Source organism: Gambusia affinis, linkage group LG19 (genome assembly GCF_019740435.1).
Source record: "Gambusia affinis linkage group LG19, SWU_Gaff_1.0, whole genome shotgun sequence".
Taxonomy (NCBI): domain Eukaryota; kingdom Metazoa; phylum Chordata; class Actinopteri; order Cyprinodontiformes; family Poeciliidae; genus Gambusia; species Gambusia affinis.
In genome coordinates this window covers 6272547-6295140 of record NC_057886.1, presented here as the reverse complement: position 1 = coordinate 6295140, position 22594 = coordinate 6272547, and the positions used below count along the sequence as shown (strand labels likewise).

General features: G+C 38.0%; 1 protein-coding gene across 1 annotated transcript; it reads right to left on the bottom strand.

The window, feature by feature from the left end:
• Window positions 1-1679: 1679 nt before the first annotated feature.
• Window positions 1680-17461, bottom strand: LOC122821958 (interferon-induced very large GTPase 1-like). Its single transcript, XM_044100291.1, has 10 exons — window positions 17406-17461; window positions 15349-15404; window positions 15224-15247; window positions 13783-13869; window positions 10127-10158; window positions 9258-9345; window positions 6854-6888; window positions 6626-6764; window positions 6505-6536; window positions 1680-6425 (listed from the first exon to the last, which is right to left on the bottom strand). The coding sequence occupies exons 4-10, from the start codon at window positions 13865-13867 to the stop codon at window positions 1680-1682; spliced, it is 5157 nt and encodes a 1718-aa protein (XP_043956226.1). The 5' UTR covers window positions 13868-13869; window positions 15224-15247; window positions 15349-15404; window positions 17406-17461.
• Window positions 17462-22594: the final 5133 nt, after the last annotated feature.

Below are 22594 nucleotides of genomic sequence, written 5' to 3'. Positions count from 1 at the left end.
CAGACAGTAATACATATCCATGCATATACAGTATAAGTCTGCGTGAATATGTGTATATATATTTACTTATACTCTCATGTTTGATTTATGTATGTTATATTCTGAAAATATAATAAATATATATATTAAAAAAATTAAAAAAAGAACAGACAGTAATACATTTGAAGCGGAACAAATTAAAGGTAAAGTTTTTGATAAAGGTGCAGGAATTGTACTAAACATGCATCATTAAAAGTAGTTCACTCTTTTACATGAAACATGGATCTTACCGTAAACGACCTGAGAAATCCTGGAACAGACAATGTTGGTGAGAATGGATTCTCCCTAATTTGATTCAAAACATTTAACTCATTTGTTTTCACATCTTTGTTTATTTCCTTTATTTATTTTGAAGAGGTGAAGAAAAGGAATCAGGAGCATTTTAGTGAATTTAATACAAGTTAAAATCAAACATAACTTTTACTGGTGAAACAGTGTTTTGCATCATTTGTGTTATCTGTCATGTTAAATCTTGTAATATTTATTATAAATGATGTGATATGTCAAAGAAGTATGCTTATTTCATTTATTTAAAGAGTGGTTACATTTTTTACATGATCATTTTCTATTACAAAACTTCGTGTTTATTTAGAGAAAAACAAATTTACAGTGAATAAGCCAAGGAATTACTAAAGAAATATAAAAAAAACCCTAAAAAGAAATATGGAGGAAGACTATTCAGTTGCTTAACAAATTAGTTTAACACGGCAAAGTTTCAACATAAATGAAAAATTAGGAGAAAGGGGGCCCCAAGTTGTTGCTCATTTACAAAAACATCTAGTTCATGAAATTCAAATGTGGTTTATTTTAAGATATTTATCTCCTGGATCAATATGATTGTAATTGGGCTTAAAAAATATGAATTAAGATTTGAATTTTACCATACATGTATCCATCCATCCATTCTCTGTACACCCCTTGTCCCTAATGGGGTCAGGAGGGTTGCTGGTTCCTCTCCAGCTGCGTTCCAGGCGAGAGGCGGGGTCACCCTGGACAGGTCGCCAGTCTGTCGCAGGGCAACACAGAGACACACAAGACAAACAACCATTCACACACACACTCACACCTAGGGAGAATTTACAGACCAATTAACCTGACAGTCATGTTTTTGGACTGTGGGAGGAAGCCGGAGAACCCAGAGAGAACCCACCATGCACAGGGAGAACATGCAAACTCCATGCAGAAAGACCCCGGGCCGGGAATCGAACCCAGGACCTTCTTGCTGCAAGGCAACAGCTCTACCAACTGCGCCACTGTGCAGCCCCCATACATGTGTAACATTTTAAAACATGAGAAAATATACCATATTAAACTGATTCGCTCTGGATACAAAAGGCAAGATGTTTACATACTGTAACCCAAATCAAGACTCATATTTGATATTTCAATGCTTATTTCCTAAATAAGACCTTTTGGCGACTAAAAAATAATCAGAATAACGGGATAAAAAAGACAATAAAAAATTAAGTAAAACATATAGCTGTTTGAAGCCATTTCAGTTATCCTTCAAATATAACTCATTCAGGATGTAGAAACCAAAGGTAATAAATTATCATTTATTCATTTTGAAGAGCTTTGAACGTCACAATTACTGCTCAAACCCACAACTTGATTAGTTTCTATGAACACCTGCAGTCTCTTCACAAACTAAACATTTCATTCAGACTTTCAATGGCATCCTTCTTACTGAAGTTTTTCCATTGCTGAGGAATTTCTCCACTACCCTGAAATTTCATATTATAGTAGTCTTCTATTTGCTTTTGAAAGTGGCAGATGAACCATTTCCAGTAGGGCAGCATGGAGGCATCAGCTGTAATGCTCCAAGAAGCATACTTTTCTCCTGCAGTTGGATACTGTTTAAAAGGAACAGCCTCCTTCGAGTCAGCATTAGGATAAAAGCGTCTGTCACTTGCGACTAACGTGGTACAGAAATCAATGACCAGCTCAACTGTTCCTCTTACATGCCAACCTTCGACTCCAGACGGTCGATGAAAAGGAACACTGTGCTTCTCAGGACTGTGGTCCTTCAAAGTGTTTGTGCAAACAGCGGCACAGAATGGACACCTTTCCCAGCAGCAGTTGCACAGCTGATCAATCAGGATCTGATCAGGCTTCTGCCTGCAGTCATTCACTTTTTCCAGGGAGAGTTTGCTCATCTCTGTTGTGATGCTTTTCAGGCCTTTCTCTATCTCTTCTTTGAGAAATTCAAAATTGTTTGTGTCGCTGAAGTTTTGACAACTAATGGTGTCAAGAGTCAACTTTGGCTTCAGTTTACTAGAAAATTCCTCCACCCACATTTCTATGTTTCCTTTTCCATCAGGCTTTGTTGCTTCAAATAAAGCCTGACTGATGACTCTGGTGATGTCTTCTACATTTTTTTTAAGGATAGTCTGGGCTTTAACTTTCTGTGTTGTGAACATGTATTTCTTTACTTCTTCTTTGATGAAAGCCTCTACTTGAGCTCTTGGATTTCTGATGTAGGTGGTGAATCTGCTAAAGTCTTCTTTCTCTGCCAGAGATGCCAACACATGCTTCTCTAAATTCAGTCTGTTCTCACTGAATGCTGGGAAACTGCACATCATCTCTCCAGCAATATCAACTCCAGTCTTGTTACAGACGGCTTCAGCGGCAGAGACTTTAAGTTTTCCACAAATAATTTCTCCAAATACCACAGTAGATGAACTTCCTTTGCAGAAGCTCCTGAAAATGTTGTAGTACTCATTTTTCTTGTTGTCCAAATAAGTCAGTTCATCATTGTTGTCTCTGTAGATCTTGTGGGCGTTTAAGAGCCAACCTTCTGCCCTATCAAACACATACAGTGAAAGGTCAACTGTAAACTCCTTCTTGAATGTAAATTTGTTTAATGATTCAAACTCTGTCACTCTTTGTTTGATATTTTTGGCAAGTTCCTGCAAGTAGGTTGACCTGTAACCTCTTGTTGCAACAGGTTTGCTCTTAATGGCCTCAAGACATTTTTGTTCAACCTCATTAATGAATGATCTGATCAGTTTCTGATCTTCATGTGGAACAAAAGTCTTTTTAACTGATTTCCAGACACCTCCAATGCTCTTCTTTTGGGTTATGTAATCAGAATAATCACCACGTTCTGACAGATTTCTGTACTTCTTATTTCTTTTTGACTCATCAATGAGTCCCCATTCTACACCAAGATCTTGAAGGACAAGTTGCTGATCCTCCTCCAAGCTTATGTTCTCGATGGGTTTTGTATCCGAGGTTAATTCCTTAACCCAGTGACTCCAAACAGTGTTGAATTGTTTTTTCAGGTCCTCTTCCTTTTCTCCCATTGCTTTTGACTCATGAGCAAGCTCTTTGCTCTTCTGGAGTAGGTTGTTTTCAAACTCTGTCTTCTTGTTGTCAAGCATTTTTCTAGCATTATTTTGCTGGATTACTTCATCCAGTTTTCTTTTCACTCCTCTCACAAGTTCCTCATGAAATTCTTTGATTTTGTTCTCAAATCGGCCCCGCCATTGAACCAACATTTCTTTGTCTTTGTCATCTTCAAAGTAAGCCGTCATACTTTTTGTTACTTCTTCATATGTTTTAGCCATTTCTTTATTAAGGTAACTGGGTTCAACTTTGTCCAGTTGGCCCTTTTCAATTCTGGGATAAAGTTGGTTTTCAATATTCAGCATCTCACTCCTCAGGGCCCAAGTCCACTTCCCATATTGGACCTCCAGTTTTCTATAAATTGCAATTTCCTGTGTATTTTTGAAACTAAAAACAAAGTGTTCATTCATCAAAGCGTTCCACAGGTCTTGAATTTTGGTGCTGAAATGTGACAGAGTGATTCCAGTAGACTGTTTGGCTTTAGACAAGATAATGGACTTGAGTTCTTGGATGCTCTCACTATAACCTGGATTTGGAGGAGCCATTGGTGGACTTCCCTCCCACAGCTGAGCAAAGTATTTCACATCTTCTTGCACATCAAACGCGATGACATCACTGAAGCACTCAACATCACATCCTTCCTCTTTGGCAGCAAGTTGAGTCATCTTGTCCAGTTTTTCCTGCAAACGTCTTTTTCCATCCATGTTTTTCTCTACTGCTGTAATATCTGTGACATTCTGATGGACAAACACACAACTTGGAGAAAGCTCGACTTTCTTCATCCTCATGAAAGCCTGCACAACAATTTGTAGGACATCTTGCATATCAGCTAGATTTTCACCAAAGATGTTGATCAGTGTCATGTTTCCCAGACCAACAACAAATGTTGCAAGTTCATAGTCATGATGAAGGGTAGCATTATCTGCTAACTCAAGAGCACGCAGTCCTTCAGTGTCTACAACTAGAATGTAGTCAAACTGGTATTTATTCTTGATTTCCTCTGACAGCTTAACCAATTGCATGTAGGCACCCTTGGTGCACCTCCCAGCACTGACTGCAAACTGCAGGCCAAACATGGCATTCAGCATCGTTGACTTTCCGCTACTTTGTACACCCAGAACTGACAGCACAAAAACTCTCGGGTCACCAAGTTTCTTGATGACTTCCTGTAAAAGATTAGAAATCCATATTAAAGGCACATGGCCTGCATCCCCATCCATCAACTCCATTGGGTGTCCTGATATCATCAGATCTGCAGCCAGCTCAGGGTATTTGGTCCAATCATGTTGTTTGTCCAGCAATGGTTTCTTCAAAGATTTATGGGCTTCATAGATCTGTCCCATCTCTCTGAAGATGTGTTCCAAACCGAAGGTTGCAGATTGAAGCTTTTGTGACAACAGTTCAAGCTCCGTTTGTTTGTGTTTTAATTGAGCAGATTTGTCATGTTTATTTTTCAAGACCAAGACCTCTGACCAGGTTTCATCATAATTTTGGAGAATTGAAGAGAGATCATCTGTGGAGAGGGCATCTATAAGGATCTGAGTCCATGTCAAGAAATATTCTCTTTCTTTTGGAGGCAAACTCTTGAGGCTCTGAGTGAACAACCTCATCAGTTTACTATTGGATACATTAGACACTTTACACTGTTTCTCTCGTAGTTTCATTAGCTGATGACTCTTCTGGCCCTTTTCTTTCTCAATGTCTCCCTTTAGATGATGCAACTCTTTATTGATTTTGCACCAGTTGGACCAAAGTTGACCTTGGCATGGAAGAAATGTATCTTTGATTTTGGCAATGTCCATCCTTTCAATCAATTCAATTATTTCCATTGCCGCAGATTTCCCATTCTGGCAGACTTTCTGATCTTCATCCACTTTGACCCCAGAGATTTTGGCCATAGTCTCCAGCCTGAAGGATGTGTGGGGTCCAGACAAAAGGCTTTTTATAATCTTTTTTAGTTCTTCAGAAACATCCGACTGACTTCTTTCTTTCAGACCCAGTTTGTATTTTTGTGGTTTCATCTGAACTGCAGGACAGTCATTGTCTGCACTGAGGATGATTAGAGGCTTTGAAGACTTGTACAGTGTCTCTATAACTGCACTGCTTTCTTGGCATTTTTCCAGAGTTGGCACAAGAACAACAATGACTGATGACATTTCAGTCAGGATTTCACGCTGTTTTACATTTGCTAGAGAATCCCCGTGAAGATTACAGAAGGCAATGCAGTCAGTAAAGAAATCATTGTCTTTTCCAGCAGGGCAGTACCAGGCAATCTCTGCCACGCCATCCATCAAATAACGAGATTTGGTGCTGCCTTTACAGTTTCTGTGGAAGAATGTGTCGTGGCGGTCGTTGATCAAGTCATTCATCAGCTGAGATTTGGACAAAGACATGGAGCCCAGTCGGAAAAATGAAACCATGGGAGTGTCAGCTTTGTAGATTGGCATGCTTTTCATGGTGACAGTGGTTGCATTTTCTTTTTTTGTGCTTATTTTCCATGTTTTTGTTATTTGTCTGAATGTCCACAAAGGACACTCAATATATGTTGTGTGAGGATCAGGAACAAGCAGTGGTAAAGCATACTGACACTGTGACAACTTTGTGATTATTTTCTGTTTAAGGAAGCTGTCTGAGCAGTGAAATACTGCCATTTGAACATCCATTGGATGCACATGATTATTATTATTATTTGACTGATCTGACTCTGTGTTAGTGCTATAAAGAGCATCAAAATCACCTTTTTCTGTGTCACTGCTTTTGGATACTTGAAGAGCTTCTGAATCGCTTACATCTAAAGTTATTTGTTGAACAGGGATGTATCTGGCTCTATAATCTAACATCATTAATCTCTGAAGAAAAGCATAAGCTAGATTGTTTCCGTAAATTTCATTGGTCTGCTTGATTGGTGGACCTATTTGAAGAAATTCTGCTGGTGACAACTTTGTTTGAAATTTGTCCTGAAGTTCAAGCCTTTGAAACAGCATTCCAGTCTCTTTTAGAAGTATTTGTTTTTCTTCTTCAGAAGAACTGCATAATGGCTACAAAGAATACAAGGATTAAAATTAATTTCATTAAGATCAAAACAGTAAGCAAAAATAATTACAAATAAACATCTACCTTTTCTTTTGATCCATTGATATTAGGGGTACCTGCATAAACAAACATTTTTTTTCTAGATTTATCAAAAGTTATTTATGACAGCAAAATTAAAATAAACACATGACAAGTGATAATATACCAGACACAGTGGGAGGTTGTGTGGATGAATGTTGTAGAATTTTGCTTTTCTGGCTTGGTTGGCAAGAAACAATGTTGATTCCAGACTTTTTTCCTCCATCTTCATCATTCATCTGTGAGCCTTTAACATCAACATGTCCCTATAACAAAAATGTATAAATATTACGGTAAGAATCTGTCTTTTTACTGTTTAGGATTTAAATATTCTGCTACAAATTCCAAACATTACTCTAGTTTCAGTTCCACTCTTCTTCTTTTGTCCCACTGAGAGATAAAAGAAAGAGACTTGTTACATTTATAACCCAGCAATAGGGGGGTGAAAGTCATGACAATTCCAAGGGCCCTGACCGACAGGGGGCCCTCCCATAAAATACGTATATTTTTGTGTTCATAGAAACAGAAAAAAATGTTAATTACAAATGTTAATTACAAATGTAATCATATTGTGTGTGTTTGTTTAATTGTCTTAGCATTAAAAATTAAATGTTACTCATCCTAGACCAAAAATCACACATTCATATTTGCACTGAACTGTCCCCCTGGATCTGCATGACATAGTTGAAGGTGTTCAGGAGCAGTCAGAACAAGACAAGAACGACTGTGGCAGTTATTATGCCGCCAAGAAAATTAATAAAGTAAACTTTTTAAAAAAAAATAAGAATTACAAAATAGAGAGAGAAAAGTCAAGAGTGTTAATTTGTAAAATAGTTTTTCTCCAAATGAGGTGAGTAGACCGTGTGAGATTGTCAACCATTTAGCATAATTAGCTTAGCTACAGACCACCATTTCACTAGCATTGAATGAATTAATCCCTCGCCCCCTAAATCACCAAAACCGGATGGAAAGGTATACCCAAATTAAATCAGCTGCTGTTCTTGAACAATTTGGAGTACATGCAAAAGCTTGGTCTCTTTAATCTCTTAATCTAGCCCACCACTCAACTTCTTTCCATTCCCCCACGCACCCCTCCTTCTTCGCCCCCCTTCTAACAATGTGCTAACCCCCTCTAGGCTTACCCCCCCTCCCTTCTCTCCTTCGAACCACCCCACATTCCTCCCGTGCCACCATTGCCTCAGCCCCCCATTCTTCATGTTCTCCAGACATTAGTTTAACACCTGTATTCATCCAGAATGCGTAGATGAGGGAAACAAAATCATATCTCACACTGTCCTGTAGGGACAGAGTGTGAGGTTGCAAAAAATCCTATGCACAGGTGAGAGACGCAGCCGGCCAGCACATCACATAAACCTGGGTTGTCGTAACGAGGGGGCAAGAAATAGGGGAGACAATGAAGGCAGTGAGTTAAGTTATGCTCAAGTGTGTGCATATATACATTTGTAATTAGGTCTGTGAACACTGTCCCAGAAAACAATCCCGGCCAAAGTGCTTGTTAAGTGATGGAGCGTTTATCAGCCGGCCTCGGTGGAGCTCTGATTCAAGTTCACAGATGTCATGAGGAAAGGGAACGGGTAGTGAGAGCAGAGCATCTTGTTTACATAACATCCACAACAATTTGAGATAGCCAGCCTTGCAAAGGAGACACAATGGGTACCTAGTTCAGATAATAACAATTGTTTTGGGTCAGGCCAAATTTTTTTGTCTCACTGTTACGTCTCAACTCCAAATAGCCAAATTTGTGGTCAATCCTGTCGAGCAGATATTACAACTTTTCCAAAGTGTAGTCCTTCCCACCGGTGAATTTCAGAAACAACAACTGGCCAGTGAATCTCAGCAAGAATTGCTTCCAATTTGTGGTTCTGCTCACGCAGCATCTGTGTTCACAGCACAGCCCACCCCCTCACACAGGCCAGGCAGCCTTCCAATGGCTAGAACATCTGCAAGCATTTTCCAAATTTCTCAATATGCCAGGTAACCACCATATCCAAAAAGCAGAAATCATGTTATCAAAAATTCAACTATGTACACATCTTCAATATCCTTGACCGACAATATGGACAGACACACGGTCTTCCATTTGTATATGTCCTCTCAGGGCATGAGGTCTCCCCGTTGCCCAGGTTTCTCATCAAGAAATTTTGATAAATTGTATTGAGAGACCAGCTGACCAGATCCATAATTTGCAATTTGTAAGATATGCAAATAGAGGCTCCACAAAAAGATAGCACAGCACATAGAGCAAAAGCAAGACAGATGGGAAAGGTGGTAGGAGAAGAAAAAGTGTCCATCTTCATTAAGAGCAGGAAGAGAATCGGCGCCTCCTAAGTACAATTTTTCAGTGAGAATAGAAAACGTGAAAAAGGAGGATGGGTTGCTTCAACATTTCCTGATTCACTAAACTGTAAAAAGGCTAACTTGGGAAAACTTGACTGTTGAATATTTGGGAATTAAGGTAAAAGGCCAGAAGAATCTACAACACTATCTTCTTTTCATTCCTGGCTGTTCACCTGTAGTTACAGATCTTGTTTTCAGGTGCAGTGGTGAGGATGCACCGATAGTATCATCAATCTAAAGCCCACTGTAAAGCAGCACAGTATGTTATTATCATTCCTACAGGTGATATCAAGAAATTCAAATCATTATTTGGAAAACCATTTTCAAATAATGATTTAATAAGACCATAAAATCAGGGTATGTAAGCAGGGTATGTAAAGTTATTTTGTTTGTCATGTTACCTTTTTCTGTTGATTGACATTGTCCAGGATTGACTTCTACCAAACTGGATATGCAGTTGTCATCCTCATTCAAAGACTCAACAGCATCCTGTTTGTGCATTGAAAATACATTAAAATGTACTTGTACCTTTTAAATTCTTATATTATTTTGGTATGGTAGCTTAACTCAACAAACAGCAGTGGTGCATCAACATTTAAACTGACATTGTCTTGACTGATTGATGACATTTATAATGCCTCAAAATTCATTAGAGGATTTTGCAGTAACAGGAAGGTGGTTGTACAAAAATGAATTGCTGAGCCTGATTCACAAAGTACTAGCAGCAAATTTGTACTGAGTGACAAACTCCTGAGTGGTAAGCGATATGGTTCAATAGAGGTAGAAGTTTGTCCTGTAATTGGTGGGTTGCCGGTTCAAAGGCCCTGGTCTGTATGTCACTGTGTCCTTGGTCGAGACACTTCAGCCACTTGCCACCCAGTTACTTGCTGGTGGTGGTGAGAAGACTGAGTGGTGCCAGAGCATGGAAAACTCACCTCTGTCAAGTTGCTTCCGAGCAGCTGTGGCTGCAGTTCAGTAGCTTATCACCATCAGTGTGTGAATGTGTATGTGCATGGGTGCTCTGAACTAGATAAAGCCTCTACAAGTACAGGAACTTTGCAGTTTATCATGTAACTTTATATACCCTGATTAGAAAGAAAGATCTGTTATCCTTAAGAAACACATTCTGGATTTAACAGTCAGTCTAATTTATTTATAATTTAGTCTGTTTTACCTTAGTCTTTTTTGGAGTAAAAGTCTGGAATGCGTTATCAGTGATAGACAAAAAGAAACGGTAATAAAAACTGTAGTAATGAAAAGTACCATTTACCTGAAATTCATTATCACTCTCTGTCTCTTCATCTGCAAAGTGATCCAAAAAACCTGTTTATTGACCTGCTTTTACATGTTCATATACTGAAGCAGAGATAAATATGACAATGCAGGATTTTTATTTCCTTATACATGGTGGCTACAAAAGATACTTCAAAATGTGAGTGGGAAGAGATCTCTCAGCAACAGAGTAAGATAGACCAGTGTTTCCCAACCCGGGTCTTCAAGGCACACCGTCCTGCATGTTTTAGGCATTTCCCAGCTTCAGCACACATGATTTCAATTGATGCAGAATTGCAGTCATCTGCGATTCAACAAAATTGAAGCAGATGGGGTGTGTTGAAGCAAGGGGAACATCTAAAACATGCAGGTCAGTTAGTCTTGAGGACCAGCATTGGGAAACACAAAGAAAGTCTTGAATCTCCACAAGCAGTTCAGGGTGTGAAGGCAGATCCCCACTTTTATGTTATATCAACTGAAATGGAAAAATTATGAGTTTATGAACAATTATCAACATTTTTGAAGAGCAGGAATTCGCGATATAAACAGCATATTGTATAACCGGTAGACATTTGGCCTGTGATAGAGATCTGTAGTCTAAGATCTGTTTTCCAGCTGTCGGCAGCACACACTGCAGCTGGAGAGGTGAATCTGACCATTTTCACCCCAAGTTTCTTTGGCAAATAAAGAGCAAATGTTACCAAATTTACAAGATTTGTTTTCATGCTGAGAGGAATAAGCACAGTTAAAAAGTTTGTGAAAAAATAATTTGCTCCTATTTTGTGGTAGGGGAACAGATTATTTCAGGCAGCTAAAATATTTGATTCAACCTCATAATTTTGGCAAATAATGGCCAAATGTTACCAAATTCGTAGGATTTGTTGTTGATGATTAGAGGAATAAGCACAGTTAAGGAATTTGTGAAAAAATTATTAGCTCCCATGTTATGGAGGGGGTACAGATTATTTCAAAGTTACTTGGTTCCCTCCATAACCTTGGCAAATAAAGAGCAAATGTTTCCAAATATACAGGATTTATTGGTGGTGATGAGAGGAATAAACATAGTTCAAGACTTGCTGTAAATTAATTTGTTTTTATGTTATGGAGGGGGAACAGATTATTTCAGGCAGTTGAAATATTTGGTTCTCCCTTCTTAATTTTAGCAAACAAAGAGCAAATGTGATCAAATTCACAGGATTTATTGTTGATCATGAGATAAATAAGCACAGTTAAATACAAAGCTTATTCTGCATTGGTTGTGCATCTCACTGAGTATGTTACGGTCTAATTAACTTCTGCACCTTTACTTATTTCCACAAGATAACCTGCCGGCTCCTCTGTTTAGACTATAAACAAATTAACAAACAGTGTATTCTCTTTAATTTTTTCTGTTCTGTATGTAATGGAGACTGAAATTAAAAGAGCCATTTCAACCAAAGTGAAGGGTGTGAATTATAACCTGTCAAAATGAAGGACGGGCTTCAAATTTTTCCATTGTTCAAAAAAGTTTTTAATGTGTAAATATTCTTCATTTATCCGAGCCCTGGTCTGGGCAGAACATGGCTTCAGGGGCCTCTGGTTTTGAAAATGATGCTATCTCCCTGGCAGCATCTGTGTCCTCTATAGCAGTGTTTCCCAACCCTGGTCCTTAAGGCACATTGCCCTGCATGTTTTAGGTATTTCCTTGCTTCAGTCCAGCTGATTTCAATTGATGACTGATTAACAGGCGTTTGTTGAACTGCATTCAGTTGAATCAGGCACATTAAAGCAGGGAACCCTCTAAAACAGGGGTCTCAAACTCCAGTCCTCGAGGGCCGCAGTCCTGCTGTTTTCAGATGTGCCACAGGTACAAAAACTGGAATGAAATGGCTTAATTACCTCCACCTTGTGTAGATCAGTTCTCCAGGGCTTTAATTATTCTATTCAGGTGTGGTGCAGCAGAGGAACATCTAACAGTTGCAGGACTGCGGCCCTCGAGGACTGGAGTTTGAGACCCCTGCTCTAAAACATATATGCCTTGAGGACCAGGGTGGAAACACTGCTCTACAGGCCAAGGGGTTGAAGATTTTTCCCTACTTGGATGATTGACAGATCTTTGCAGTCACAGAAGCTCAGATGGCTGCAGACACACAGACAGTGCTCTGTCTCATAGACTTATTGGGTCTTCAAGTGAACTGGCAGAACAGCAACCTAATTCCATCTGTTGATAATAAATAATTCAGTTTTTCTATCTCTTATAGCTCTTTGCATGCTCGTATAAACACACACATGCACAATGCTAAGGTTAAAGGAAATGACACACTAGGGAACGGCCTCTTTAGGGCGTAGTTTAGACAGAGGCCAACATAGAAAACTAGAATCTATTGTTCTAGATAGGGTAGCTATTTTGCTCTGCTACCCCGTAAGGATAGCATGAATAATGGACCAACGCTGTATTTTGGTATTAATAAATGGAATTCATGATTCAACTCACTGACTCTTCTTCAACCTCATACATCAAGAACCTAAATGGAGAAAGGATAATTCTCTGACACATCTCAGGAGGTCTCGTTTCTTGGGATCATGATGAACTCCCTCACAAAGACTGCTTGCCAGTTGCTGCAGCAACAGGGGGATTCTGCAACATTCTACAAATGTTGCTGTTAACTCTTTGCATAAAGTCTATAAATCTATATCCCCCTGCAAATGCTGTTCATTTACAAGTATAGGTACTTTTAGACTTTGAAAGACAAAATAGTTTTATTTTAAGTGACCAAGCAAATTATTTCTTAGGAAGATGACTATTGTAGATGAAACAAACTTTGTGACTATAACTATTTTAAAACAAAAAATACCAAAATATTATAATGAACTTTAAATTGCTTCCATGTATATTGTGAACAGGAGAAGGGTCTTGGGGAATGCAACAGATTTTCTTAGTGGAATCAAGGGTTATCGCAATAATTTGTACAGTAAGCAAAAAAAGTTTATAATTTATGTTAAAAATTCATGTTAAAAGTCTTACCTATTCTCAGTGTTTCATCAAGATTGATTTTGTTTCCTTCAGTCATCCGTCTACTTTCAAAAACCATGGCATCTATTTTTTTCAGAAGACTTATTATCTCATTTGTGTCCGTCATACTTCTTGTACATGTATGGTATCTTTTTTCAGAAAAACTGCTCTTTGCTTTTAGCTTCTGAAGTTCACTTTCACAAATTTCATCTGAGTCATTATGAGTCACAACTGTCATCACATAAGAGCTGTGCTCCTTTCCCAGTGTTTTTTCTAACCACTGCAGACCAGAGGTATACTGGTTTTCTTGCTGGTCATTTGATATCAGCAAGATAAAGATATGAACTTCTGGAATCTCTGGAATCGTGTCAATACTTGGAAATCCAAGCATATTAACTACAGAGATCTGACGACCCAATAGGTCATACAGTCTTGATGAAAACTCTTTCTCATATTTCTCTTGGTCATGGTCCAGCAAGATGTTTTTTGATCCAATCTCAATGGAATTTCTGTTTCCAAATAATATAAGTGTGAGTTCAGGATTCACTGAAAAATAAAACATAACTACAGTTTAATGGCATCATGTTTTATAGAAGCCTTTGTAGGAATAAACAACTAAAATATTTATGAAATCACAGCATTTATGATCCCAGAAGTCTTACCTGCATTGCTTGCTGACATATTTTCAATCCCTTCTTGAACCTTTTTGTCACTGTTCTCTAAGTGTTGAGCGTCATGGGTATTCATGACTATAAAAAAATCCATATATTAATCAGTCACCTGATTAATATATGGAGTAATCAATTGATTAATCCATATATTAATCACCTGCTTTGCACCAGCTTTGTTTATTTTTCTGCAACACTGTAACAATGGCATTGGAAATGACAAAAAATGTCCAATCCTATGACAGTTATATGACATAGTACTTGCTAAAATTTAAATCTATAGGTTTCACATATACTGTTATCAGTTATGAACTCTAATGTCAACCAGTTCGAGCTGATTGGTGCTTCTTCATAGTGGTACTATACACTTGTACCACTACCAACAGCCTGCTGTAACACATCCACCTCAAGGTTCCACATGTTGTATGTTCAGAGATGCTCTTCTGTATAATTTGGTTTTAACTAGTGGTTAGTTGAGATGCTGTTGCAGTTCTATCAGCTAGAACTAGTCTGGCCATTCTCCTCTGAATCAACAGAATACCTGGTGCCACTCCTGCCAGCTAGGAACAGGAAGCTGAGGCTACAACTCACACAGACTCACCAAAACTGGACAATAGAAGATTGGAAAAACATTGCCTGGTCTGATGAGTCTCAATTTCTGCTGCGACATTTGGAAGGTAGGATCAGAATTTGGTATCAACAACATGAAATCATGGATCCATCCTGCCTTGTATCAACTGTTCGGGCTGGTGGTGGTGCACTGGGGATATTTTCCTGGCACACTTTGGGCCCATTAGTACCAGTTGAGCATCGTGTCAATGCCACAGCCTACCTGAGTATTGTTGAGGATGTCCATTTTTTTACAACCACAGTTTACCCATCTTCTGATTGTTGCTTCCAGCAGGATAAAGCACCATATTATAAAGCGCCAATCAGCTCCGACTGGTTGGCATTAGAGTTCACTGAACTCAAATGGCCTCCACAGTCACCAGATCTCAATCCAGTAGAAAACTTTGGAATGTGGTGGAACAGGAGATTCCACCACATCTCCTGGTGATGTGGTGGAATCTGCTGCAGATTTGCTGACAAATCTGCAGCAACCTCACGATGTAACATGTCAGTATGGACCAGACTCTATGAAGAATGTTTCTAGTACCTTGTTGAATCTATGCCACAAAGGATCAAGGCAGTTCTGAAGGTAAAAGTGGGTCCAACCTGGTACTAGCAATGTGTACCTAGTAAAGTGGCCAGTGAGTTTAAGAACATTTGGATAGAAACTTTTATAATTACTTTAGAATTTGGTTTTTTGGCTCACTTCATTTGAGTTCATCAATCCTTCTTCAACTAAATGATTTTCTTCCTTATTATCTCAATACTCTACTTAATCTATTCTTCCTGTCTGGCAAACATTTCAATATAAAAGAAATTGGCCTACCTGCATGCCAGACAAGATGTGCACCTGGACAAGGAAAAAATAAACCCACCACATATAAAAAACAGACAAACAAACAATAAAACAGCAGGTCATTACTTTATGCCTAAATTTATTTCATTGCTTACCTCCAAACCTTCCTTTGGTCTGTCTTTAAAGTTGATGCCTCTAGCAGCAGCCTACCCTAGACATACAGGATAAACAGGTTAGGGAGTAAGCTTCAACTGAATTAATATTCCAACATAGTACAGAATTTATCCAACTGAAAAAGAGCTAAAGTTTAATGTCAACATTTTCTCTTTTTTCTCAGTATCACAGGCATCATCTCTCTCCTTTGCTTTTTCAGTGATGCATCTTACTAATACTGTTTTGCAAAAAGTCAATAGTAAGATAGTAACCTGAGTGTCACTGACAGGACTGTTAAGACTGATAAATTTTCTTTATTTGTGCTAGCAAAATCAGGATTTGGGCTTTATATTATTTCACCACACACACACAGACACAACACACCACCTTTCTCACTACTGTCTTTACTTCATTAGGAAACTGCGAGAAAGCAGGTGGTGTTCATACAACTTTTGACGGGAATCTTCTGTTCCTGTGGACAAACTCCACCCACACTGAGTGACACTCAGCAGAAGTGGCGGAAAACATAAATACTCTCTGCATGACTCATTTATCTTGATTTTAATCAGCGGGTCAATTTGTCCCTGAACAGTATACGTTTCTCAAGTTCAAGAGCACCCATTGAAAAAAAAAAAAGTAATATGAAAAATTGTACCAAAGATCAATTTCAAGGAAATTATTGTTTTTTGTGTCTAGGTTTTTTTCAGTGGACATAAAAAAATATAAAAATTTTTTTTATGTCCACATGAGTAAATGAGTAAGTTGTTGTGGCACACAGGGCATTTTGATGGAATAGTCTAGATAAATTAATACTGTTTTGTGTTTATTAATACTGTTTTGTGTTTTGTTGTGTGTGTTATTTACTAGTGGTGTCGCAGTTTGACATGGTTGCGAAGGGGGGTCGATATCACTCCGCCGTTGCTAGGGAACGACGGTTGTGGAACGGTTGTGTGTGTGCTCTTTTTTTCTAACGGCTGTGTAGCGGTACCGCTAACTGAGTTATTTTGTAACAATTATTAAAATAAAATGTTGCGGACTCAATCACAATATCTCTTTTGATTGTTTGCCACCGTTACATCATCATTGATCCTTAATTTCTGAGAAATAAAAATCATCATTGCACAAATATTTATTGAAATGGTTAGTATTGGAGTTAATAATCAGATACAAAAATGTTTTGGAGAAATTCTTTGGTTTCTGACACTATTGCATGATTAAACACTCCCTGGGTCAAATTGACCCACGAACATTATTGCTGTACCTTAGAAACGAACATAACAGGAGGGTTAAACTACCAAAGTATTTAAGCTACGTCCAAAAGGGTTTTCCCTTGAGAAGTCAGTTCCTTAACATTTTTGTTCAGTGCTGGGCGTCAGCAACTGGTTTTACTGGTATTTCTATTTGCATAGTCTTCCATGTAATGTGTAGATAAAAATAAGAATTTTCTGCTACAGCTGCCTGAGGCAGACGACCTCTGACCTAATCAACACATTTTAACACATTGCAGTCTGATTATCATAATAAAAACTTAAAAGCCCTAACATGTAAACATGATCCTGTAACAGCTGATTTTATTATTTTATGCTGCGATGCTTATAAAACTAAACAAATGTATTTCTGTGATTGAATGCAAATGTTGATGTGTGTAAAGGGCTCTCCTCAGCGAGGTTTTTTATCTGGTTAAATGAAGGTTATAATTATTAAAAGTATTACTTAAACATTTAAAAAGATCCATCGATTTTTACCTTGTACATGGCAGGTTAAAACTGATTCAGTTTTTTCTGCTGTGTGGTTTATTCAGTACAATCAGGAAATCTGTCAGGTCAGTACATTATCTGTTAGGGTGTGGTGAAGAATAAAATCTGATTTTGTTTTTGCATGTTATAAGTCCAAAAGGACTAAAACTTACATGTGGTAGAGTAGAGATACATTCTTTAATGTTCTCTCCTGCATTCTTTTTTAATTGTTGGACAAATTAATAAAGCTTTTTTGCAAAAAATAATATTTGAAGACAAGATCTGATTTACATCATTGTGAAACTTTCAAAATCTCCACTTACCTTGTTTCCTTTTTACTGACTTGGCTCGCCTTCTGGACCTCTGACCACAGCAGAATGTGTTTCTGTTTAGCCAGAAACCGTCTGGGTTATTGTTTTAATGTGTCTTCCCCTAACAAACTCCTCCTCCTGTGTATTGCTGCCATCCAATGTGAGGAAGAGGAAACTGAAGTGAAGATTGTTTTTCACCCTGAGAAACTGACAAGTAAGCTACACAAAAACATAAAAATTTACCTTAAAATGCAAAAGGATCATTTTCATTTTTCCAAATTAAATCTTAACTTTAAATCAAACTTAGTTTCACTTAAGATGAAACTAAGGTAAGGTTTTAAGTTGAAACCTTATTAGTTCTTAAGGAACAAGAACTAATGACTCGTGATTTTATCTCCTCTGTTCCTCTCTGGCCCATTTGGTTTGTTGTTCTGGAGCAGACACTCGAAGCTACCTGGAGCCATACAGAGTCTGTTTTTAGGTTGTTGTTTTTTTATTCCATGTGTTGTTCAGTATGTGTTTTTCTTGTTCTAGATTGGGGGTTTTTCTTACAGGGCAGAGTGTTTATTGGTTCTCAGTCTAAGGTGGTTTCACCTTAATTGAAGTCTTACTTTAGTTTCACTTAAGGTGAAACTTTCACCTTAAGTGAAACTAAGGTAAGTTAAAAGGCACAAATAGTTTTGCACCAAATGTACCTTCATACCACAGATTCTTCCTGCTGTGTTTGTGCGCTCATCACTCTTCACTGTATCTGTTTGAATGCCTTCCCAAGTCTGCCTCTGATTGGCTTACAACGATTATCTTTTCCTCTTTATCCAATCAGCAGCACAAATATATGACTGATTGGAAAAGGCACAAACCAAACTTTAACTTACCTCTAATAAAGTTAGAGTTAAGCTAAATAAACACTCTGCCCTGTAAGAAAAAAAAACAATCGAGAACAAGACAAACATATACTGAACAACACAGAAAATAAAAAACAACAACCTAAAAACAGACTGTATGGCTCCAGGTAGCTTCAAGTGTCTGCTCCAGAACAGAGCCTCCAACAAACCAAATGGGTCAGAGAGGATCAGAGGAGATAAAATCACAAGCCTTTAGTTCTTGTTTCTTAAGAACTAATGACTAATGACGCTGGTTTAATGGTTTAGAAGGAACTGGCTTCAGTTCCTTCTAAACCTGCTTAATAGACATAAACATGTAGCGAATAAATCAATTTTCAATCAGTTTTTTGCACCAAAGACTTAATAATAATAATAATAATAATAATAATAATAATAATAATAAACACGTTTCATTATAAAACACGGCAGACTAATGATGGTAAATGGCTGCAGTAGAATAACTCTGGGAATCTCATCTGTCCTCGTATCAATCAACTTCAAACCACTTCTTTGTTCTGTCACAATTATTGATTTATTCCATTTTGAGCATTATGCTCCAAACTTTGCAAGGACTGACCACCCCGCTCACTCGCTTCCTCATACACACAAAACAAGCAGCCAGAAAGATTCAATTCATACTTGATGACAGCCACGCCCACATCGACACACCCACCACGTAGGTGTCACAGTCACGTGCTCCTGTCATATCAATAATTATTTATTTCATTCATATGGCTCTTACAGATTTAATTTAGAAAATTAAATCTTAACCTTAAGATTTAATTTGTATAATAAAAATTTATTCCTTTGCATTTTTAGGTCATTTTTAAGTTTTCATGTAGCTTACTTGTCAGTTAATATTATTGTTAAGTTTGCCACAATAATGAAAACAAAACACAATATTTCATATATATATTTCTTGTATATAATATCTTACCATACATACAGCTGTGCATGGGACATGTATTGTCCTGCCACTGTTCCTCACTTCTGACATTATCCCAATACAGCTGACCTACTATTAATGATTTCTAGCTGAGTAGAGAAATATATTTTAATTTATTCAATGGTAATCCAATAAAATATTACAATAAACAACAACTCTGTTTACAAATTAGATTGTTAAATGTGTGAATTAAATCATAGAAGAGTAGAATGTCCAAATTTCCTAAATATACATTTTACAAGAAGCTAAAACAAAGTATGGTTGTTATCACTGGATAAATGTACAAAAGTGTTATTTATAAAGTGTGCATATCAGTAGGAACATAAAAACATTGATCTCATACATGTTTTCCAAACCACCTGCAAACACTTCAAATCAAAAGTGTTTTCAGACCGTTGTATTTTCATAGTGTCAGCTGATATATCACAACCACACTGGAAGAAAACCAGATGGACAAAAGTTAAAGACTAATAAAGAATGTTAAAGTGAAGAGACAACCAGTCTCCCATTTGACTGTAGATGAATCCAGATGTTTGGTTAGACGTTCTTAATGTCTCTACACTTTGATCTCCTCCTCCTCCTCAGATAAACCATGTGGTGTTTTTTGGCTGGTCCTCGTTCCTCTGGTGAAGGATCCTCCACCATAATGTCTAGCGAGGACATCCGCCGCCTTCTGGAACCTCTCTGCCTCGATGGCCGATTCCTCCTTGTGAGAAGTACAGGAAGTGACATCAGGCGTCCTCACAGACCCCCGGTCCTCCTTACGCTCCTTCCAGGTAGAGATAACGCTCCCGTTCACTTTGGACCTAAAAGACGCGCTGCACTGCGACGGGTTGGGGGAACTCGCTGTCGGGGTCTGAACAGGTGTCTCTGTCAGAGAGCTGGTGTCAGCTTTATCCTCTTCCTCCTCTTCCTCGCCTCCTGCCTGGCTGTGATTGGATACCTGTAGAGAGCTGGGGTTGTCAATCAAAGCCAACACCTCAGTCATTAGAGAAGGTCCGAGGTCGACGGTGAAGGAGGCCAGGGAGTCAGAGCGAGTCAAGGCGCCGCAGCCGTTGTCTGCTGGAGACGTTCTCCACACGTCGCCATCTTGAATCTGTCTGTCAAGTCGAGAGACTCGAGGTAGAGTCAGAAATCCAGACTGGAGACCTGGAAAGAGAAAATGAAAACAAATGCTGGTTTAACCTTGTATTTAGATTAAGGGATTTTTTTTTCAATACAAACTCAGTTTAAAGAAAACGTGTTAAATAGTGCCAGGTTAGTTTAAATCGTATTTCTCTGACTGGTTCCAGTTTGTCCATGCTATTGTAACTCTTCCTCATGCAACATGAGTTAATTATTGAGAACCACAAGGTTTAGTGCTTGGGCCAATTTACCTTCACACTTTTCTTTTTATATAAGATACAAAAAATGTTCACGTCTCTTTTTTAACGAGACCAGTTAGGCAGTTAAATACGATGGATGCATTAATTTAAGACAAATAACTTGGTGTCACAGTGGTGCAACATGAATAAACAGCAGTTGGGATCTTTAACAAACATTAAATTATAGGTGCTGAAATAGATAGAAGACAAGGTGTGTGTTGCCCTTTAACCTATTGATATTGATACCTTGGTATTTGTCTTCAGTCAGCACATACTGGTTCAGTCCCATAATAGAAAAGTTTTTTAGATAACCTTTTATTACTTAGTCATGATTATTCTTCCCACAGCGTTGTAGTAAACTTCCAGACTGGATTATCTTATTTCCTTAAGATCTGAATACTAATAATTAACCCATCTGGCATCAGGACAAGCTTATCAGTCTTACCAAGTTATTTCTAAGCTACATGTTCATTTTAAAATAAAATCCTGTTAAAACCTTTTTTCCAGAGAATGACTGAAGATGGAGGTCAACTCAACTCATTCATTAGCCTACCAGAAGATTGGCTGATAACTGAAATTGAAAATTGGACTACATTTAATATTTTTATTACATTAGTAGTACATATAAAATGTAAAATAAAACAGAGGAGGTGGGTTTCGTCTTCTCTGTTTGCGTCTCCTGACTTTTATAGTTCTGTTTGCACCAAGGTGGTGATGAGTTTGATTTGCTTTGTGTTAAATCACTCTTACAATCTCATACGTTCAGAAAAAGTATTCATAGCACTTTGGCTTTTTCACATGTTCTCCCACGACTTCTACAGACTATCAGCTACAAACTGACACCAACTGAAAAAACTCTTATTTATGCAGTGGGAGGAAAATACAAGGTATTATATGAATAACAACCATAAAAGTGTGGTTTGCAATTTAGAAAAGTTCAAAACAGCATCCCAAGTTCTCACAAAGCATCACTTAACCATACATTTCCTGCAACTGACTGCTAACATTTCGAGACATGGCCGTCCACCTAAACGTCCAGGTGGGGGAAGGAGAAAATTAATCAGAGAATCAGCAAAGATTCATGGTAAATGTGAATGCACTGACAGCCACATAGCAGATAAAGCAAACATGTAGAGGAAGGTGATCTGGTGATATGAAACAAAAATAGAACCATGTGAACTACATTAACTCTGAAACTGAATCAGTCCCTGAACACACTATTCTGAAATTAGGAAGTGGCAGCATCATGCTGTGGGTGAGATTTTCATTAGCAGGTCCATGGTGGTTGAGTGGAAATGGATGGAGCTAAATATAACGAAATGCTGGAAGAAAACCTGTTGGAGGCTGAAAAAGACTTGAGACCGAGACGAAAGTTCACCTTCCAGCTGCACACCGATCCTAACGAGAGCCCTGTGTTAGACTGGCCTAGCCAAAGTCCAGACCTAAATCCCAACAGATAATCAGTAGCAAGACTTGAAAACTGCTATTCAAAGATTGTCTTCATCCGACCGGACTGAGCAAAGACTCAGTGAAAACGTTCAAGTGGTGTGAATACTTTTGTAAGCTGTTTGTCTTTTCAGCATCTCTGTGTTTTTCTTGTACATTTTTATGCACAAAGTTTTATCAGTTGTATTGACAAGAAGCATTGCAGCCTTTCATAGAATCAGTTGTTCATTATTATTTTCACTGTCTTTAATAACTAACACCTGCAGGTTGTAAAACCCGCTGAAGAAAATCTCATTCCAACTGTTCATGTTTACCTCATTATCTATAATTACTGTCATGGGGAATGTTCAATCTGACACACTTGAAGATCTGCTAAGAAACCCATAGATATATGTTTAAAGAACAGACAATAATACATTTAAAGTGGAACAAGTTAAAAGTGAAGTCTTTGATAAAGGTGCAGGAATTGACATGTATCATTAAAAGTAGTTCTCTCTTTTACATGAAACATGGATCTTACTGTAAACAACTTGAGAACTCCTGGAACAGACAATGTTGGTG

What these genes read in the sequence shown, in the direction of transcription:
- LOC122821958 (XM_044100291.1), bottom strand. Translation starts at nt 13,867, where the DNA reads ATGAATACCCATGACGCTCAACACTTAGAGAACAGTGACAAAAAGGTT. An exon ending in AGAGTGATAATGAATTTCAG is followed by an intron (nt 9,346 to 10,126) that starts GTAAATGGTACT and finishes ATGCACAAACAG; the next exon opens with GATGCTGTTGAGTCTTTGAA. An exon ending in ATGTCAATCAACAGAAAAAG is followed by an intron (nt 6,889 to 9,257) that starts GTAACATGACAA and finishes TTTATCTCTCAG; the next exon opens with TGGGACAAAAGAAGAAGAGT.